This window comes from Chelonoidis abingdonii, chromosome 2 (assembly GCF_003597395.2).
Source record: "Chelonoidis abingdonii isolate Lonesome George chromosome 2, CheloAbing_2.0, whole genome shotgun sequence".
NCBI classification, from domain to species: Eukaryota; Metazoa; Chordata; order Testudines; family Testudinidae; genus Chelonoidis; species Chelonoidis abingdonii.
In genome coordinates, this window is record NC_133770.1 from 43086247 (window position 1) to 43101309 (window position 15063).

The following is a 15063-nucleotide window of genomic DNA, read 5'->3' on the forward strand; positions in this document are numbered from 1 at the left end:
TTTCAGTGAGGCAGTTGAAGCAGGAGTTGAAGCACTTTGAAATGGACATGTCCACAAGCCCTGATCTCACCAGCAGCATGAGAGTTCATATCAGTTTTAGTTCACTTCAGCTATAAAGATGCTTTGCTGTTAGAAGCTTCACATTGTCCCAATGTTACTTTTCTGGCACAATGGATTGGGAAGTTGGCAACAGTACAGTCATTATAAAGTAAAAGAGTCAAAAGGGGTGGGGGGTTTTGAGGAAAATTCTCAACAGATTAAATTTACAGGTGACAATCTTTAAAAGTTGACAGATAAACAGCAATAATTGAGTATAACAAATCTCAAACACAGAAATCAAATCAGTCTCCCAATCAGATAGAATAGTACCTTGGTCCTATCAGCTTTTTGTTACTACTAAAAAGTATATAGCGGCACTCATATCTACAGTATATGCTTTCAAATATACATTTGTCTTATGTAACTAAAATTTTTCTTAATTCTATATGTAATCAGCAACAGACAAAAATAGTACAATATATTACTGCTGCTGAAGAGTTACACTTTAATCTTGTATTTACAATTCTTTACATTAATTGAATGGCATCTGGTACAGTACCTTGCACTTGTTCACTTGGGATTGTAACTAGATTTCCTCCCAAATTCACACAAGCTGTTCGTGCAGCATGCCATGACAGTCGCTCATCTTCATTTGAGCCAAACATTTTGTAACACTGAAATAAGAATAAATCATGTAAATATTTTATTTGCAGCAATATTCCCCGCAGATAGGAAACCATTTTTTTTGAATTAACATGCCTGTCATGTTTAAGTAGGAAGGTGAAAGCTTTGTATCACCATAGGAATGCTAAACTGTGTTCTACAAAAAGTTTGTGAGAAAGCCCCATTTAGAATGAGGTTTTTGAGGTGATACAGTTGATTATAAAATGAAAAGTAAAACTATAGATGCCAAAAAAGTGTGTTCTTAAAGAAAATATGTTTACCAGATTTGATTTGAAATCAGCTTAAAACAACAAGCAGAAGCTGGCTGCTTTTATAGGCCAGCTGCCTATATTTGGTGAGCTACAGAATGACTGAAACCAGCTTCTGTATGTCTTTAGCCATACAAAGCATAGGTTGAATCAAAAAGCAAAGCAGTGATTTTTGTGATAAAATGCAAATAAATACATTTTAAAGAAATGTCTGGTAGTCTATGAGGCTGAAATTTGCACAAAAAGAGCTGGTAGTACATTGTGGAACAGAAAAATATCTCTGTGTTGACCTGAAACATTGTTTTTTCAAGTAATAACATTAACAGAGCTGTTACTTCAGCCTTCTTGGAACTTGGGAACAGAGCTAGACCTGTCAGCCATGGCCAGCAGAGGAATAGTCTGTTTCTTGAAGTTCCATCCAACTGATCCAACTTCCAGGGTCAGGATTGTCATAAATAGATAGCTAAGGGTTAATGTTTCTTTTACCTGTAAAGGGTTAACAAAGGGAACCAAACACCTGACCAGAGGACCAATCAGGAAACCGGATTTTTCAAAGCTCAGGGGAGGGAATTTTTTTGGTTCTTTGTCTTTGTCTGGCTCTCAGCTATGAGAGGGGATCTTTTTCTATCTGTAAGCTTCTCATCTTCAGTTTCCCAGTTGTAAGTACAAAGGTAGCAAAACAATAGGCTTTTATATGTTTTGTTTTGTATTTACATGTGTGTGTGCTGGAATGTTTAAATTGTATCTCTTTTTGAATAAGGCTGTTTATTCATATTTTTCTTTTAAGCAATTGACTCTGTATAATTGTCACCTTGATACAGAAGATATTTTTATGTCTTTTTCTTTCTTTTTTATATAAAGCTTTCTTTTTAAAACCTGTTTGAGGTTTTTCTCTGGTTAAGGCTAAGGAACGAAGGGAGGGGGGAAATCTCTTTGTGTTAGCTTGACTAGGTTTGAATGCATAGCCTCAGGGGAAGAAGGAGGGGGGAAGGTAAATTGCCCTCTCTGTTTTGCATTCAAGGAGTTTAAGTACAGTATCGCCCAGGATAACCCAGGGAGGGGGAGCTGGGGATGAGATAAAGAGGAGACAAGGGGAGGAGGTTGTTTTCCCTTTGGTGTGAGACTCAGGGTTTCTGAGTCTTGGGGTCCCCCAGAGAAGGTTTGGGGAGACCAGAGAGGGAGTCAGGCCCTGGAAATTCCTGGCTGGTGGCAGCAAGATCAGATCCAAGCTGGTAATAAGCTTGGGGGAGTTTCATACAAGCACCTAGATTTTGGACGCTAAGGTCCAGATTTGGGAAAGATGCTTATGATAAGGATAATTCCATTTTGCATTACTATTCATAGATTCATAGACTCTAGGACTGGAATTGACCTCAAGAGGTCATCGAGTCCAGTCCCCTACCCTCACGGGAGGACCAAATACTGTCTAGACCATCTCTGATTGATATTTATCTAACCTCCTCTTAAACATCTCCAGAGATGGAGCTTCCACAACCTCCCTAGGCAGTTTATTCCAATGTTTACTGATTGTGTTAAGTATACTTGGGGAAAAAAAGCACAGCTTCTGCTATTGTGGAACATGGAGGTAATTTTTCCTAAAGAAGCAAACCTGAATCTTTGTTGGTGAGTTTCCAACTCTGTCTCTGTGACGGACTGGATCTGTGAATTTTATTGTTTGCAAGATGGACATCTTCAAGTAAACATACATAAGTTTTCCTATTCTTCATCATAGTAAGTTCCACAGATCTGTTACAATGGGATTTTCACACCAGTTTGCGTCCAACATGGGAAGCAGGATCATCCTTCACTTTGGAAATTAATGTTATGGAAGTTGTGAAGACTACTTGTGTGAATTAAAAGTATGATTCTGGGTCTCATGAGAGAAAGCTCCGAACTTTCATATATTCATCTAATTAGAGATAGTAATTATCAGGTCATTTACTTAATGGATAGTAAGTATATTGACACTTGCCACATGAGTTTGAATGTAGTAGTGCTTTTAGGACCAGAATAGGAGATTCTTCCTATCAGGTTTATGAAATCTTTATTAGAGAGATTTGACATTGCAGTCATTAGGAGGATACAGCTGTGGCAACACCACTAATGACTTTGCTTTCACAAGTTCCTGTTGCTGGTGGCATTCATTCACAATTCTGAACACTAAGGGTCAGATTCTGATTTCAGATACACCAGTGTAAATCCAAAGAAACACCAGTGAGACTGGATTTACACCTCTGCAATTGAGATCAAAATCTGGTCCTGAAATTCCAGTTCTGTCTCTGCTGAATGTCCTAACATTGACACAGAAAATTGGATTAGCTCAACATGTGTAAAGCTGCACTGGTTCAGTGTGGAGAGGTAATATATCACCACCTTAGCAAAGAACAAACAAAAACAAACAAAAAATCCAGTGTATTAAAAGTCATACACAACATCTGCATTCATAGTCTCTTGCAGAATGAATTAAGCCTCTGGAGGAATGGGAGCAGAGATTCTGAAGAAAAAGGACAGTTACCTGTTTTGTAACTGGCATTCTTCGAGATGTGTTGCTCATGTGTATTCCACAGTAGGTGATTCCAAGCAATATCTGCTGGAGGTGGATAGGAGCTCACGATTGCTTGGGACGAAGTACCACCCTGCGGAACCTGGCATCATCCCTAGACTGGGAGATGATTGCGTAATGCGAAGTAAATGTGTGAACTGAGGCCCAAGTGGGAGCCCTATAAATGTCTTGGATAGGGACATGGGCTACATAGGCCACTGATGAGGCCTAAGCCCTCGTACAGTGTGCCCTAACAATCGGTGGCAGGGGCACCCCTGCCTGATCATAGCACGTGTGTATGCATGAAGTGATCCAGCGGGAAAGCTGCTGGGTGGAGGTAAGCTGCCCCTTCACCTGCTCGGCTGAGGCAATAAAAAGTTGCGAGGATTTCCGGAATGGCTTGGTCTGATCCAGATAAAAGGCCAGTGCCCTACGCACATCAAGCTGTGGAGGCGGCGTTCCTCATTAGAGGAATGAGGCTTAGGACAGAGCATGGGAAGAAAGATGCTCTGTTCTATGTGGAAGGCGGAGACCACCTTCAGCAGGAATGCTGGGTGTGGGCAGAACTGGACTTTATCCCTGTGGAAGACCATATAGCGAGGTTCCGAGGTTAAGGCCCTAAGTTCCGAGACACATCAGGCCAACCTGATCGCTCTAAGGAAGGCCACCTTCCATGAGAGGTGAGACCAGGAACACATGGCCAGGGGTTCAAAGAGAGGTCCCGTGAGTTGGGACAAGACCAGGTTTAGGTCCCATTGTGGCACTGGGGGTCTAGCGTACAGGAACAAATGGTCAAGGCCCTTCAGGAAACGGGAGGTCATCAAGTGGAAGAAGGCCAAATGTCCTTGCACTGGTGAGTGGAAAGCCAATATGGCCACCAGGTGCACCCTGACCAAGGCAGGTGCTAGTCCTTGGGTCCTAAGGGATAGGAGGTAGTCCAGGATAAGCTGGAGAGGTGCACAGAGGCGGAGACCCCCTGCTCACTTACTCACCTGGCGAACCTGGACCACTTTGCCATGTACGTCCGATGCACGGATGGCTTTCCAGGAGGACTCACCTTACCTGCTTTGAACACCTGTTCTCCTTCCAGTTTAGTCACAGAACAGCTATGCTGTCAGGTGAAGCGTGGCCAGATTGGGATGGAGGAGGCGGCGCCCTCAGGGGGGCCACCAAGTGACGTAGAAGCAGCAACCCTGGTTCTGGCAGGTTGCAAACAGGTCGATATGGGGAACTACCCAGCCGGTGAGCAACCTCTGAGTGGAGCGACCACTCTTACTGGGGGGAGAAGACCCTGCTGAGGTGATCTGCTTGCATATTGCGGAGGCCCGGGAGGTGACCCACCCTCAGTGAGATATTGTGGGCTATACAGAACACCCACAGGTTCAGGGCTTCCCAGCAGAGGGCTAGGGAGCGCGTCGCACCTTACCTGTTGATGTAGTACATGGCGGTTGTGCTGTCCATGAGGATCCTAACCACTCTGCCGCAGAGGTGCGTGTAGAAAGCCACGCATGCCAACTGCACTGACCTGAGCTCTTTGACATTTATGTTGACCACGTTCCCTGGGTCTGCATGTTCCCTGTGTGGGCTTCTCAGCCAAGGTCCGAAGCAGCGGACACCAGGTCTATGGACGGGCTGGCATCCTGAAAGGGAACTCCTTGCAGCACATTGCTCGGGCAAGACCACCATTGAAGGGAAGCCAGTATCGAGGACACAATCGTGAGCACCTTGTCTTGGCCATCCTGAGCTTGAGAGAATTGGCAGGCTAGCCAGATTTGGAGGGGCCTCATTCAGAGTCTGGTGTGGCAGATCATGTACATACATGCCTCCATATGCCCTAGAAGTCGAAGGCACGCCCTTGCTGCAGTCACCGGGAAAGCCTTGACTGAGGTGATAAGATCCCTTAGGGTCTTGAACCTGTCCAAGGGGAAAGAGGCTGTGGCCCTCAAGGATCCCAGCAGGGCCCCAATGAACTCTATGCGCTGAATGGGAACTAATGTTGATTTGGTCTTGTTCACCACTAGGCCGAGACCGGTACATGTTGATAGGAGCCAGAGCTGGCTCTGACTTTTTTGCCACCCCAAGCAAACAAAAAAAAAGGGAGGCGGGGCGCGCTGGAGCGGCAAAGCAGGGGGAAAAAAAACACAGCGTGGCCAGAGTGGCAAAGCAGGGTGGGGGGAACAAAAAAATGGCGCGGCTGGAACTGCAAAGCAGGAGGGAAAAAAACAACAACACCACCACCACCACAAGGTGCAGCCGGAGCGGTAAAGTGGCGGGGGGGGGAAACCAAAACAAAAAACCGTTGCGGTTGGAGCAGCAAAGCTGGTGGAAAAAAAACAAAAAAAACATGCGGCACGGCCAGAGTGGCAAAGTAGGTATAAAAAAAAAAAAGAAAACAAGGCGCAGCCAGATCATCAAAGCAGGGTGGAGGGAACAAAAAAATGGCACAGCTGGAGTGGCAAAGCAGGGAGAAAAAAAAAAACCTGCGGCGCGGCAAAGCTGGGGGGTGGGAACAAAACAAAAACACAGCGCGGCCGGAGCAGCAAAGCACGGGGGGTGAGGAAGACAACGGTGCGGCTGGCAAAGCAGGGGAAAAAACAAAACAAAAAAACCCTATAGAGTGGCTGGAGCCAGGGTGCAAGGGGACTCCCTGTGCTGCAGAGTGAGCACCTGGTCTAGTGGGGGGAAGAGGGAAGGAGCGGGGGCGGGAGAGAGAGAGAAGGGCAGCGGCCAACGCTTCAGTGGAGAGCTCACCCCACACCCTGATTGCAGCGCCACCTGCAGGAGAGCTCCGTGTTGCTCCGGTCGGTGGGGAAGGAAGGATGTGGGCTGCCCTGCTGAGTTTGCCTCTACAGGGCTGCCAGAGCGGCAAACAAACAAACAAAAAAAGCAGCAGTGCTGCCCTAGGTTTGGGCGGAATGCCGACCCCTAGAATCTGCCGCCCCAAGCATGAGCTTGCTCAGCTGGCGCCTGGAGCCGGCCCTGATAGGAGCAGCTCCACGTGGGTCTATACCTTGGAGCGGGACTCCCCCTTGAGGAGCCAATCGTCCAGGTAAGGAAAGATCTGTATGCCCTCCCTCCTGAGATAGGCTGCTACCACAGCCATACATTTCGTAAAGATGCTGGGTGCCATGGATAGGCCAATGAGAGGACCGCAAACTGGTAGTTGTCCATCCACACTCAAAAGTGAAGGACACGCCTGTGCCCCTCAAATATATGGATGTGAAAATATGAGTCCTGAAGGTCCAGGGCAGCGTACCAGTCCCCTGGGTCCAGGGAGGGGATAAAAGAGGCCAGGAACACAATGTGGAACTTAGAACAGACTAGAAACCGGTTTAGGTCCCGCAGGTCCAGGATGAGCCTGAGGCAGCCTTTGGCCTTCAGGATCAGGAAGTACTGGGAGTAGAACCCTTTGCCCTGGAATTCTAATGGTACCCTTTCCACCACCCTCAGGTGTAGTAGCCAGTCCACCTCCTGCCGCGGGAGGTGGACATGCTCCGGGTCCCCTGGGGCCAACAAGGAAGGCGGGTGATTTGGCGCAAGCGAGGTGAACTGCAACATGTAGCCCTTGGAAATGGTACTGAGGACCCACTGATCCAATGTTCTGCGGGACCACGCCCTGTGGAAGGCAGACAATCTGTTGCAGAACACAAACTTTATTAAACTGGGAGTATCCCTGGCAACAGACCCGGTACCCCCTGCAAATAGTCAAAACCGCCTCTTTCCCTGCCTTTTGCTCAGCGATCAAATGAGCCCCTGTCCTGGCTGGCAGCAGTGGCCACGGTGCCTACTGGCACCACTGTCCCTGCCATGGGGACCCTTGCCATTGACCCGACTGAGAGCCCAATGGTACTATCTGTCCTGGCTGAACAGCGCGAACCGAGGATGGGTGCCAGGTGTCGAGGTCGCCGACGAATGCTTGGTGCCCCGAGAGTGATAGGAATGGTGCCTATGGAGCCGTCTTCCTCAGGACCTGGACCTTGATGTCGAGGAACGGTACTTGTTTGAAGAACTACTTCAGTACCCATGACGGCGACGCAAGGACTGGTGACCTGGTGCCGAGGCACCCCGAAGGGAGTCTTGAGCGCAGTGACTAGCTGATCGGGAGCTGGAATGGAAACAATGGCTTCTATCCTATCGAGAGCGGCTGTGGTACCCACGCCGTGCAGGGGAGCATTCCCGGTGCCTCTCTTGGTGCCTATGCTCGCTCGTAGGAGGCATCGAGGGTCCCCGTGACTCCCGTCCCGACTGCAACCTGGATGGTCTGGCCAGCGTCGAGGGTGGGCGGGAGCTGCAAGATGAGTGGCCACTGCACACCGAATGGTGCGGGGAGTGATCTTCGGAGTGGGAACTGCGGCTGGGTGGAGAGGTCTGGTGGGCACTCAATGAATACTTGCCATGAGATCTGGTGCTTGTGCCCAGCTGCGTGCTTGGGACTGGCAGGCTCATAATGTCCTTCGCACCCTGCATCACCTCTGGAGTCGATGGCATCCATACCAGTGGGGATGCGTGGGCCGATGGTACCAGGCTGCTCCGCTCAACACGAGTTGGAGGTCATGAGCCCGGGGGGGAACTGAGGGATGCCCAACGCGGGACCAGTCTCCCCCTTTTCCTTGTCACGGCACCTCTGTGAGGCAGGGGCCTTCCCTTGCTTTTTGGAGGGAGAGTGGCGCTGATTGGTAGAAGGGGCCTCGCTACGCACCGACGACACGGTGGCCGGTGCCCAGTCCACCCAGCATGCTGGCATTGGTGCCAGCGCTGACTCCATCAGGAGAGCTCGAAGTCTAATGTCTCTCTCCTTCTTAGTCCTTGGCTTGAATGACCTGCAGATCTTACACCGATCACTGATGTGAGTATCACCCAGGCAGTGGAGACACTCAGCGTGCAGGTCACTCCTAGGCATAGAACGGTGACAGGAGTCACATGACTTGAATCCTGGGGCATAGGGCATGCCCTAAGCCCACTCTAACAACTGAAGAAATGATCCACGAACGGTTACCACTAAGGTCGAGAAGGAAAGGCTGCAGCAGAGCTGGAGCACAAAGCTCCAACTACCTTCACTGGCGGGAAGAAGGAACCGAGGGTGGAGGGAGCCCGTGGCTCTCCCTGTAGCGCAATATACAGGCGCCACTCCAGTGGTCGCCATGGTGCTCCCCAGTATGGATACTGCTAAGGGAAAAACTTCCGGCAGCGGTGCGTGTGGTGAGCTCGCACACCTACTGTGGAATACATATGAGCAATCACTCAAAGAATAAGTTATTTGTTGAACAAAATGATCTACTGTTCAGAACAGTTTCTCTAATGTACGCTGAGAGGGTTTTTTCATATGCTCTGCTCAGTGCTGATGCTGCAACTCACTTTCAGTCATCTAATAAATCTCCAAAAAAAAGCATCAATCAGAAAAAAGTGGAAATTCAATTAAATATACACATTAAGATCTACCAGGATCATTCCTGTGTTAAAGGTAGGTAAGACTCAAAGAAACTTATACTGCTTATATCCCATGACTTATTTCATAAATGATTTAAATATAGTTTTATAAATTACCAGAATAACTCAACCAACCAATAACTGAAAAAAATTAGACCCTGTTTTTCATGAAATGGTGCATAATTTTTGTAAAGCAAGTTGCTTGCATGCAATTTCATCACAAATGAATATGTCAAGCATGCCATAATCCCCTTTGCATGCAAAAATAATGTATGCAGATCTAAGGCCTCTCTTTGGGAAAATCTGGCCCTCTCCCTCCAATATTGTATCATAATAAATATAAAAATGCAGGATTCCTCTGTCTAAAATACAACACATTGTGGATATGTTACTATACCTTATTTTGAAACAAAAGCCAAGTTTCCGGACATCCTCCTGGGGGTGAAGGTGTTGTAGGAGAAAGTGTCGCATTAATGGAACTGTTGTGCCTTTCACATATAAAAGGATTTGGATAACCACAGTTTATATCATTCCATAATCCTGAATATGAGATAAATAACTGGGTGAGACTCACATTTGTCCTGAATATCTATCCCATGAGAGACAAGGTAGGTGAGATAATATATTTTATTGGACCAACTTCTGTTGGTGAGAGAGACAAGCTTTTGAGCCACACAGGACTCTTTCAGGTCTGGAAATGTACTCTCAGAGTTACAGCTAACTGCAAGATGGATCTGATTGTTTAACATAGGTGGCTAGCACATATTCTAAGAGAATATTCAAAGTATGGAAGTTGGTCTGAAAAAATATATTACCTCACCCACCTTGTCTCTCTAATATCCTGAGACTGAAATTGCTACAGCTACACTGCATCTATCCCACCCCATCTCTGTTGCATGAAAAATAATTTCAATATAGTTACATTAATTACAGTGCTGTTATTTGAGGATATTAACAGTAAGAATCAGTGCCTCAAAGTTTGTGTAGTATTTTACACCTGTGTTAGATTAGTGCACACTGCCACCAATGCGATCTGGTGGCATTTTACTCTCATTTTGCCCATATGTAAGTGATTATACAAGACTGAGGAAGCTTTTGGGAAAGGAGGAGTCTATGAAGGATAAGCTCCACCTAAGCCAAAATGGAACCAGATGTTGGCATGCAAAATTAAAAAGTTTGTCCTTTTTTTATAGTATGGACTGGGGGAAAGCCAACAGATGCAGAGGAGCACATAGTTTGAATAGACACAGACATTGGGAGGATTTATTAAAGGGAATACACTATATCTCAATAAAGAGGCTAGGACAGAAGTTGATAAAATACTTAGGAACTGAAAAGCAAGAGTCAGATGAAAAAGAGTCCCATTCAATTACATCAGATGAAGTCAGACATCTAAATACTGACAAATATTATAAGTGCTTGTATATAAATGTTAGAAGTCTAAACAATAAGACGAGTGAACTTGAGTGCCTGATATTAAATGAGGACATTGATATAATATGCATCACAGAAACTTGGTGGAATGAGGATAATTAAGAGGACATGGTAATAGCAGAGTACAAAATATATAGCAATGATAGAGAAGGTCACTGTGGAGGACATAAGGTCAAATATAGTGAAAATCTTAAATGAATCAAACTGTACTATAGAATCTCTATTGATGGAAATTCCATGCTTAAATGGTAACTGTATAGCAGTAGGAATATACTGCTGACCAATATGGTGATGGTGATAGTGATTGTGAAATGCTCAGGAGGATTAAAGAGGCTAAAAAAACCCAGAAAACCCAGTAATAATGGGGGATTTCAACTATCCCCATATTGCCTGGGTTTATGTCACCTCAGGAAGGGATGCAGAGGTAAAATTGCTACACACCTTTAATGACTGCTTCTTGGAGCAACTAGTCCTGGAACCCACAAGAGGAAAGGCAATACTTGATTTAGTCTTAAGTGGAGCACAGGGTCTTGTCTAAGAGGTGAATATAGCTGGACCTCTCGGTAACAGTGACCATAACGTAATTAAATTCAACATCCTTTTAGGGGAGAAAATACCAAAGAAACCCACCATAGATGCATTTAACTTGAAAAAAGTAAACTATACAAAAATGAGGACACTTGCTAAATGGAAATTAATAGAAATAGTCAAGGATGAAATGCCTGTAAGTTGCATGGAAACTATTTAAAAACACTATAAAAGACAGGCTAATTAAATGTACATCCCAAAGAAAACAAAAAAATAAAACAGCAAGAGAACAAAAAAAATGGCACCACAGCTAAGCAGCAGAGTAAGAGAGGCAGTTAGAGGCAAAAAGGCTCCTTTAAAAATTGGAAGTCAGATCCTACAGGGGAAAATAGAAAGGAGCATAAACTCTGTCAAGTCAAGTGTAAAAGAATAATTAGGCAAGTGAAAAAAAATCTGAAGAGCAACTAGCAAAAGACACAATAACTAAACAGCAGTTTTTTTTAAGTTGATCACAAGCAGGAATCCTGCCAACAGTGGGAACAATAGATGACTGAGGTGCTAAAGGAGCACTTAAGTCAAGGTTATTACAGCGAATTCTTTACATTGGTCTTCAGGATGTGAGGCAGATTCCCAAACAATCTTTTTAGGTGACAAATCAGAGGAACTGTCCCAGATTGAGATGCCCAGTTGAGGAAGTATTGGAACACATTGATAAACAAGAAGTCTCCAGGATCAGATGGTTATATACCTATCGGAACTCTTGAATGAGTACCAGGCAAATTGGTTGAAATTGTAGACACACAGATGAACAACATATGTTGGAAAAGAGCAAACATGGCTTTTCTAAAGGGAAATCATGCCTCACCAATATATTAAAATTCTCTTAAGGTGTCAGTAAGCATGTGGACCAGGGTGATCCACTTCATATAGCATAACTAGACTTTCAGAAAGCCTTTGACAAGTCCCACACCTAAGACTCCTAAGCAAAGTAAGTGGTCTTTCAATAAGAGGGAAGGTTCTCTCATGGATCAGTAACTGGCAAAAAGAAGGAAACAAAAGATAGAAATAAATGGTCAGTTTTCACAATGAGAACAGGTAAATAGTGGACTCCTCCAATTATCTGTACTGGGACTTGTGCTGTTCAATATATTCATAAATGATCTGGAAACAGTGGTGAGCAGTGAGATAGCAAAGTCTGCAGGTAACACCAAATTACTCACAATAATTAAGTTCAGCATGGACAATCTTATGTTCCTAAGATGAAAGGCAATGGAAAGGTTTGAAGAATTTGTTATTTATGCCATTCACATTAATTTCTTAGTAGCACATTAGCTCAGTTAATAATAAATAAATAATCATCATCATCATTATATATTTATATAGCAACCATGCCCAGTGGCCACTGTTAGGTCCCATTGTGCTGGATACAATACAAACACATATAAAGAGAGAGTTATTTTTTTTGTAATACCTCTAAAAAGAAAAAGAAATAAACCACAGAAGGAAAAATTAAAGACTTACACAAAGAAACACAAATCCAGAAATGTCATATTGCTCACCTAAGTTTTTATATATGACTACACAGTTTTCATCGTTGTTTGCAAAGTTGGGTTCATGTGCTGCCCATGCTAAGAAATTCACAGGGGTTCCATCCATCCAGCTTAAAAATCAGACAAAACAGAACCTATTTATGCATAAATTTATTTGCTTCCACTTTACAAAAATCATTTTGCAAAATGTTGAAGAAATCTATCAACCATTTAGTTTAGAGTGCTTTACTTGTCCAACTTCCACTAACATTAAAAGTTATGAGATTGCTTAAGACTTAAAACCGAGACGAGATAATATGTTTCATATATTTTTACTTTGATTATCCTTGTGTTTATTCTGTATCTATAGATATACTATCTTTCTTTTTAAATAGCTGGCTATATTTACCAATACACTCCAGCTGATTTGGCACAGGTCTGGTGATGCAAAGCAGCCATAAACATGGCTTAGCTACATTGCTGGAGCAGCAAAAGACAGTCCAAGTGTGTTGGCGAATATGGTTCATATTCTAGTTCCATGTCTATTTTCTTTTGATTTTTATTTTTCTGTAAACAACTGATTGATTTCAAATCATATAATGAATAATACAGAAAAAACAAGACTGAAGATGTGATAAGATGCATATAGTGATTTCTATGAAAAAGTCAACAGTTACCATCAGAGGAAACCTGAGATATGTTAATTATTTCCTATTTTAAATTCAGGAAAAGACTGCAATATTTCAGGCTCCATGGTATGGTAACTGCTGGCCAGAAAGGAATATTATACATGGTGATCCCTGCAAGGAAGGAAGATATGGTAGTAAGTACTTATATATAACTATGAACTTTGTTGAAAAGTAACAAGTGAGAAACAAACCTACTGTTTCAACAAAAGCACAGACCTTGTGTTACAGCTGAGTTCGTCCTTGATTTGCGACTATTAATACACCTTTGTACCTCTCAATCCTGGGACCCAGGACAATTCTGAATGTAGCCAAAGGGCCACTATGGAAGCTAGGGATTAGCATGGCACAGCAGAATCCAGACACTCCCATTTCCCCCCATCCAGGCTTTAGCTCTAGCATCACTTTTTCTATTCCTTCTGAGTAAAAGCTATTTTTTTAAAATCATTTTTTCCTTTTGAGTTAACCGGAGATGTGTCTAAACTGAAATTGGATTGATCCAGTTCTATCGGTAGTCAAATTAAATAAAAAAAAGATTTATACCTGGTAGAACTTCAAAACTCCAATTAAAATCTTTTGAGATGCACTACTAATCTTAAAGCAAATGGCAAAGTACAACTTTTCAAAATCCACCAGAACTACTGAACTTTAAAAAAAAAAAAACGGTTTCAGAGTGGTACCATCTTAGTCTGTATCAGCAAAAACAATGAGGAGTCTTTGTGGCACCTAAGAGACTAACAAATTTATCACAAATAAATTTGTTAGTCTCTACGGTGCCACTAGGACTCCTCATTGTTGTTGTTGTTTTTTTAAAGGTTAATGTTCCAATACTTTTAAGGAATTAATGGATTTGTAAAGGTTTAAGAGCCTGAGCCAACTCCCTCTGGAGTCAATGGAAAAACATTATTGACTTCAATGGAAGTTGCTCTTCTATGATGGCAGAATTTGGTCCTTTATCAATAGATAAACATTCTTTTTAATTCCTCAGTATGGTTTTACTTTGTAAGATTCAGACCAATGGGGTAACTGAGTGCACAATTCAACTCAATCCCCCCACACTATAGAAAATGTAAAGTAGCTGTTATAGTGATTGATCATATAGAAATGCTATAATAAATAAGAAATGTGAGATTTTTCTAAAAATATTGAACTAAATATGCTTATGAACTGAGATCTTTATGACAATATTTAGTTCAGAATAAATTTTTACAGTCCTCAGTAATGGAAACACTAAGGGTGACATCGTGGTCTCACTGAAGTCAATGGCAAAACAGTCTCAGTGACTTTGACGGGGCCACAATTTCACCCTAAAGTTCTCTGTAATCACAGTTTTGTCCAATACAAGACCTGTTTCACTACAGTACATCTGACTAGCGTTGATGTGGATTGTTTACTTACCTAACCTGTTTATCCAAACTCAGTTCTAAACCAATGAAATATGCATCTTCTTTGCCATTTTTCAAGATCTAAAACAAAAAGATAAATCTTAAACACTTCCTCTTTATATATCAAAAATATTTTAATGTAACTGCCTGGAGAGTGAGTTACTGGTCCCTCTCTACACTGATCCACTGAGGATATAAATTGTTTCATCCCACAGCAATAGAGTTTTGACTCTTTAGCTTAAGTCGTAGCAGCTCATGTTTTTTGCTCTGGAGGTACCCAGTTCAATCCAGTCCAGAGCTGATGGTTTCAAATTTGCAGCTCTGGACTAAACAAAGACTGTGAATGGCTTGCCAATTACAGAACAAGTTTCTCCTCCCTTGGTTTTCACACCTCTACTGCTAGAACAGGGCTTCATCCTCCCTGATTGAACTAACCTCATTATCTCTAGCTTGCTTGCTAACTTATATATACCTGTGTCTGACGAAGTGGGTATTCACCCACGAAAGCTCACGCTCCAAAATGTCTGTTAGTCTATAAGGTGCCACAGGATTCTCTGCTGC

At 43.4% G+C, this 15063-nt stretch overlaps 1 protein-coding gene across 1 annotated transcript in view; it reads right to left on the reverse strand.

Moving 5' to 3' along the window:
• LOC116826252 (macrophage mannose receptor 1-like) overlaps nucleotides 1–15063 on the reverse strand; it is an 88628-nt gene that overhangs the window by 26041 nt on the left and 47524 nt on the right. The window contains exons 18-21 of the mRNA XM_032782890.2: nucleotides 14516–14583; nucleotides 12462–12562; nucleotides 9338–9480; nucleotides 599–713 (exon numbers count right to left, since the gene is read on the reverse strand). Coding sequence (XP_032638781.1) covers nucleotides 599–713; nucleotides 9338–9480; nucleotides 12462–12562; nucleotides 14516–14583 — 427 coding nt within the window. The remainder of the gene's footprint in view (nucleotides 1–598; nucleotides 714–9337; nucleotides 9481–12461; nucleotides 12563–14515; nucleotides 14584–15063) is intronic.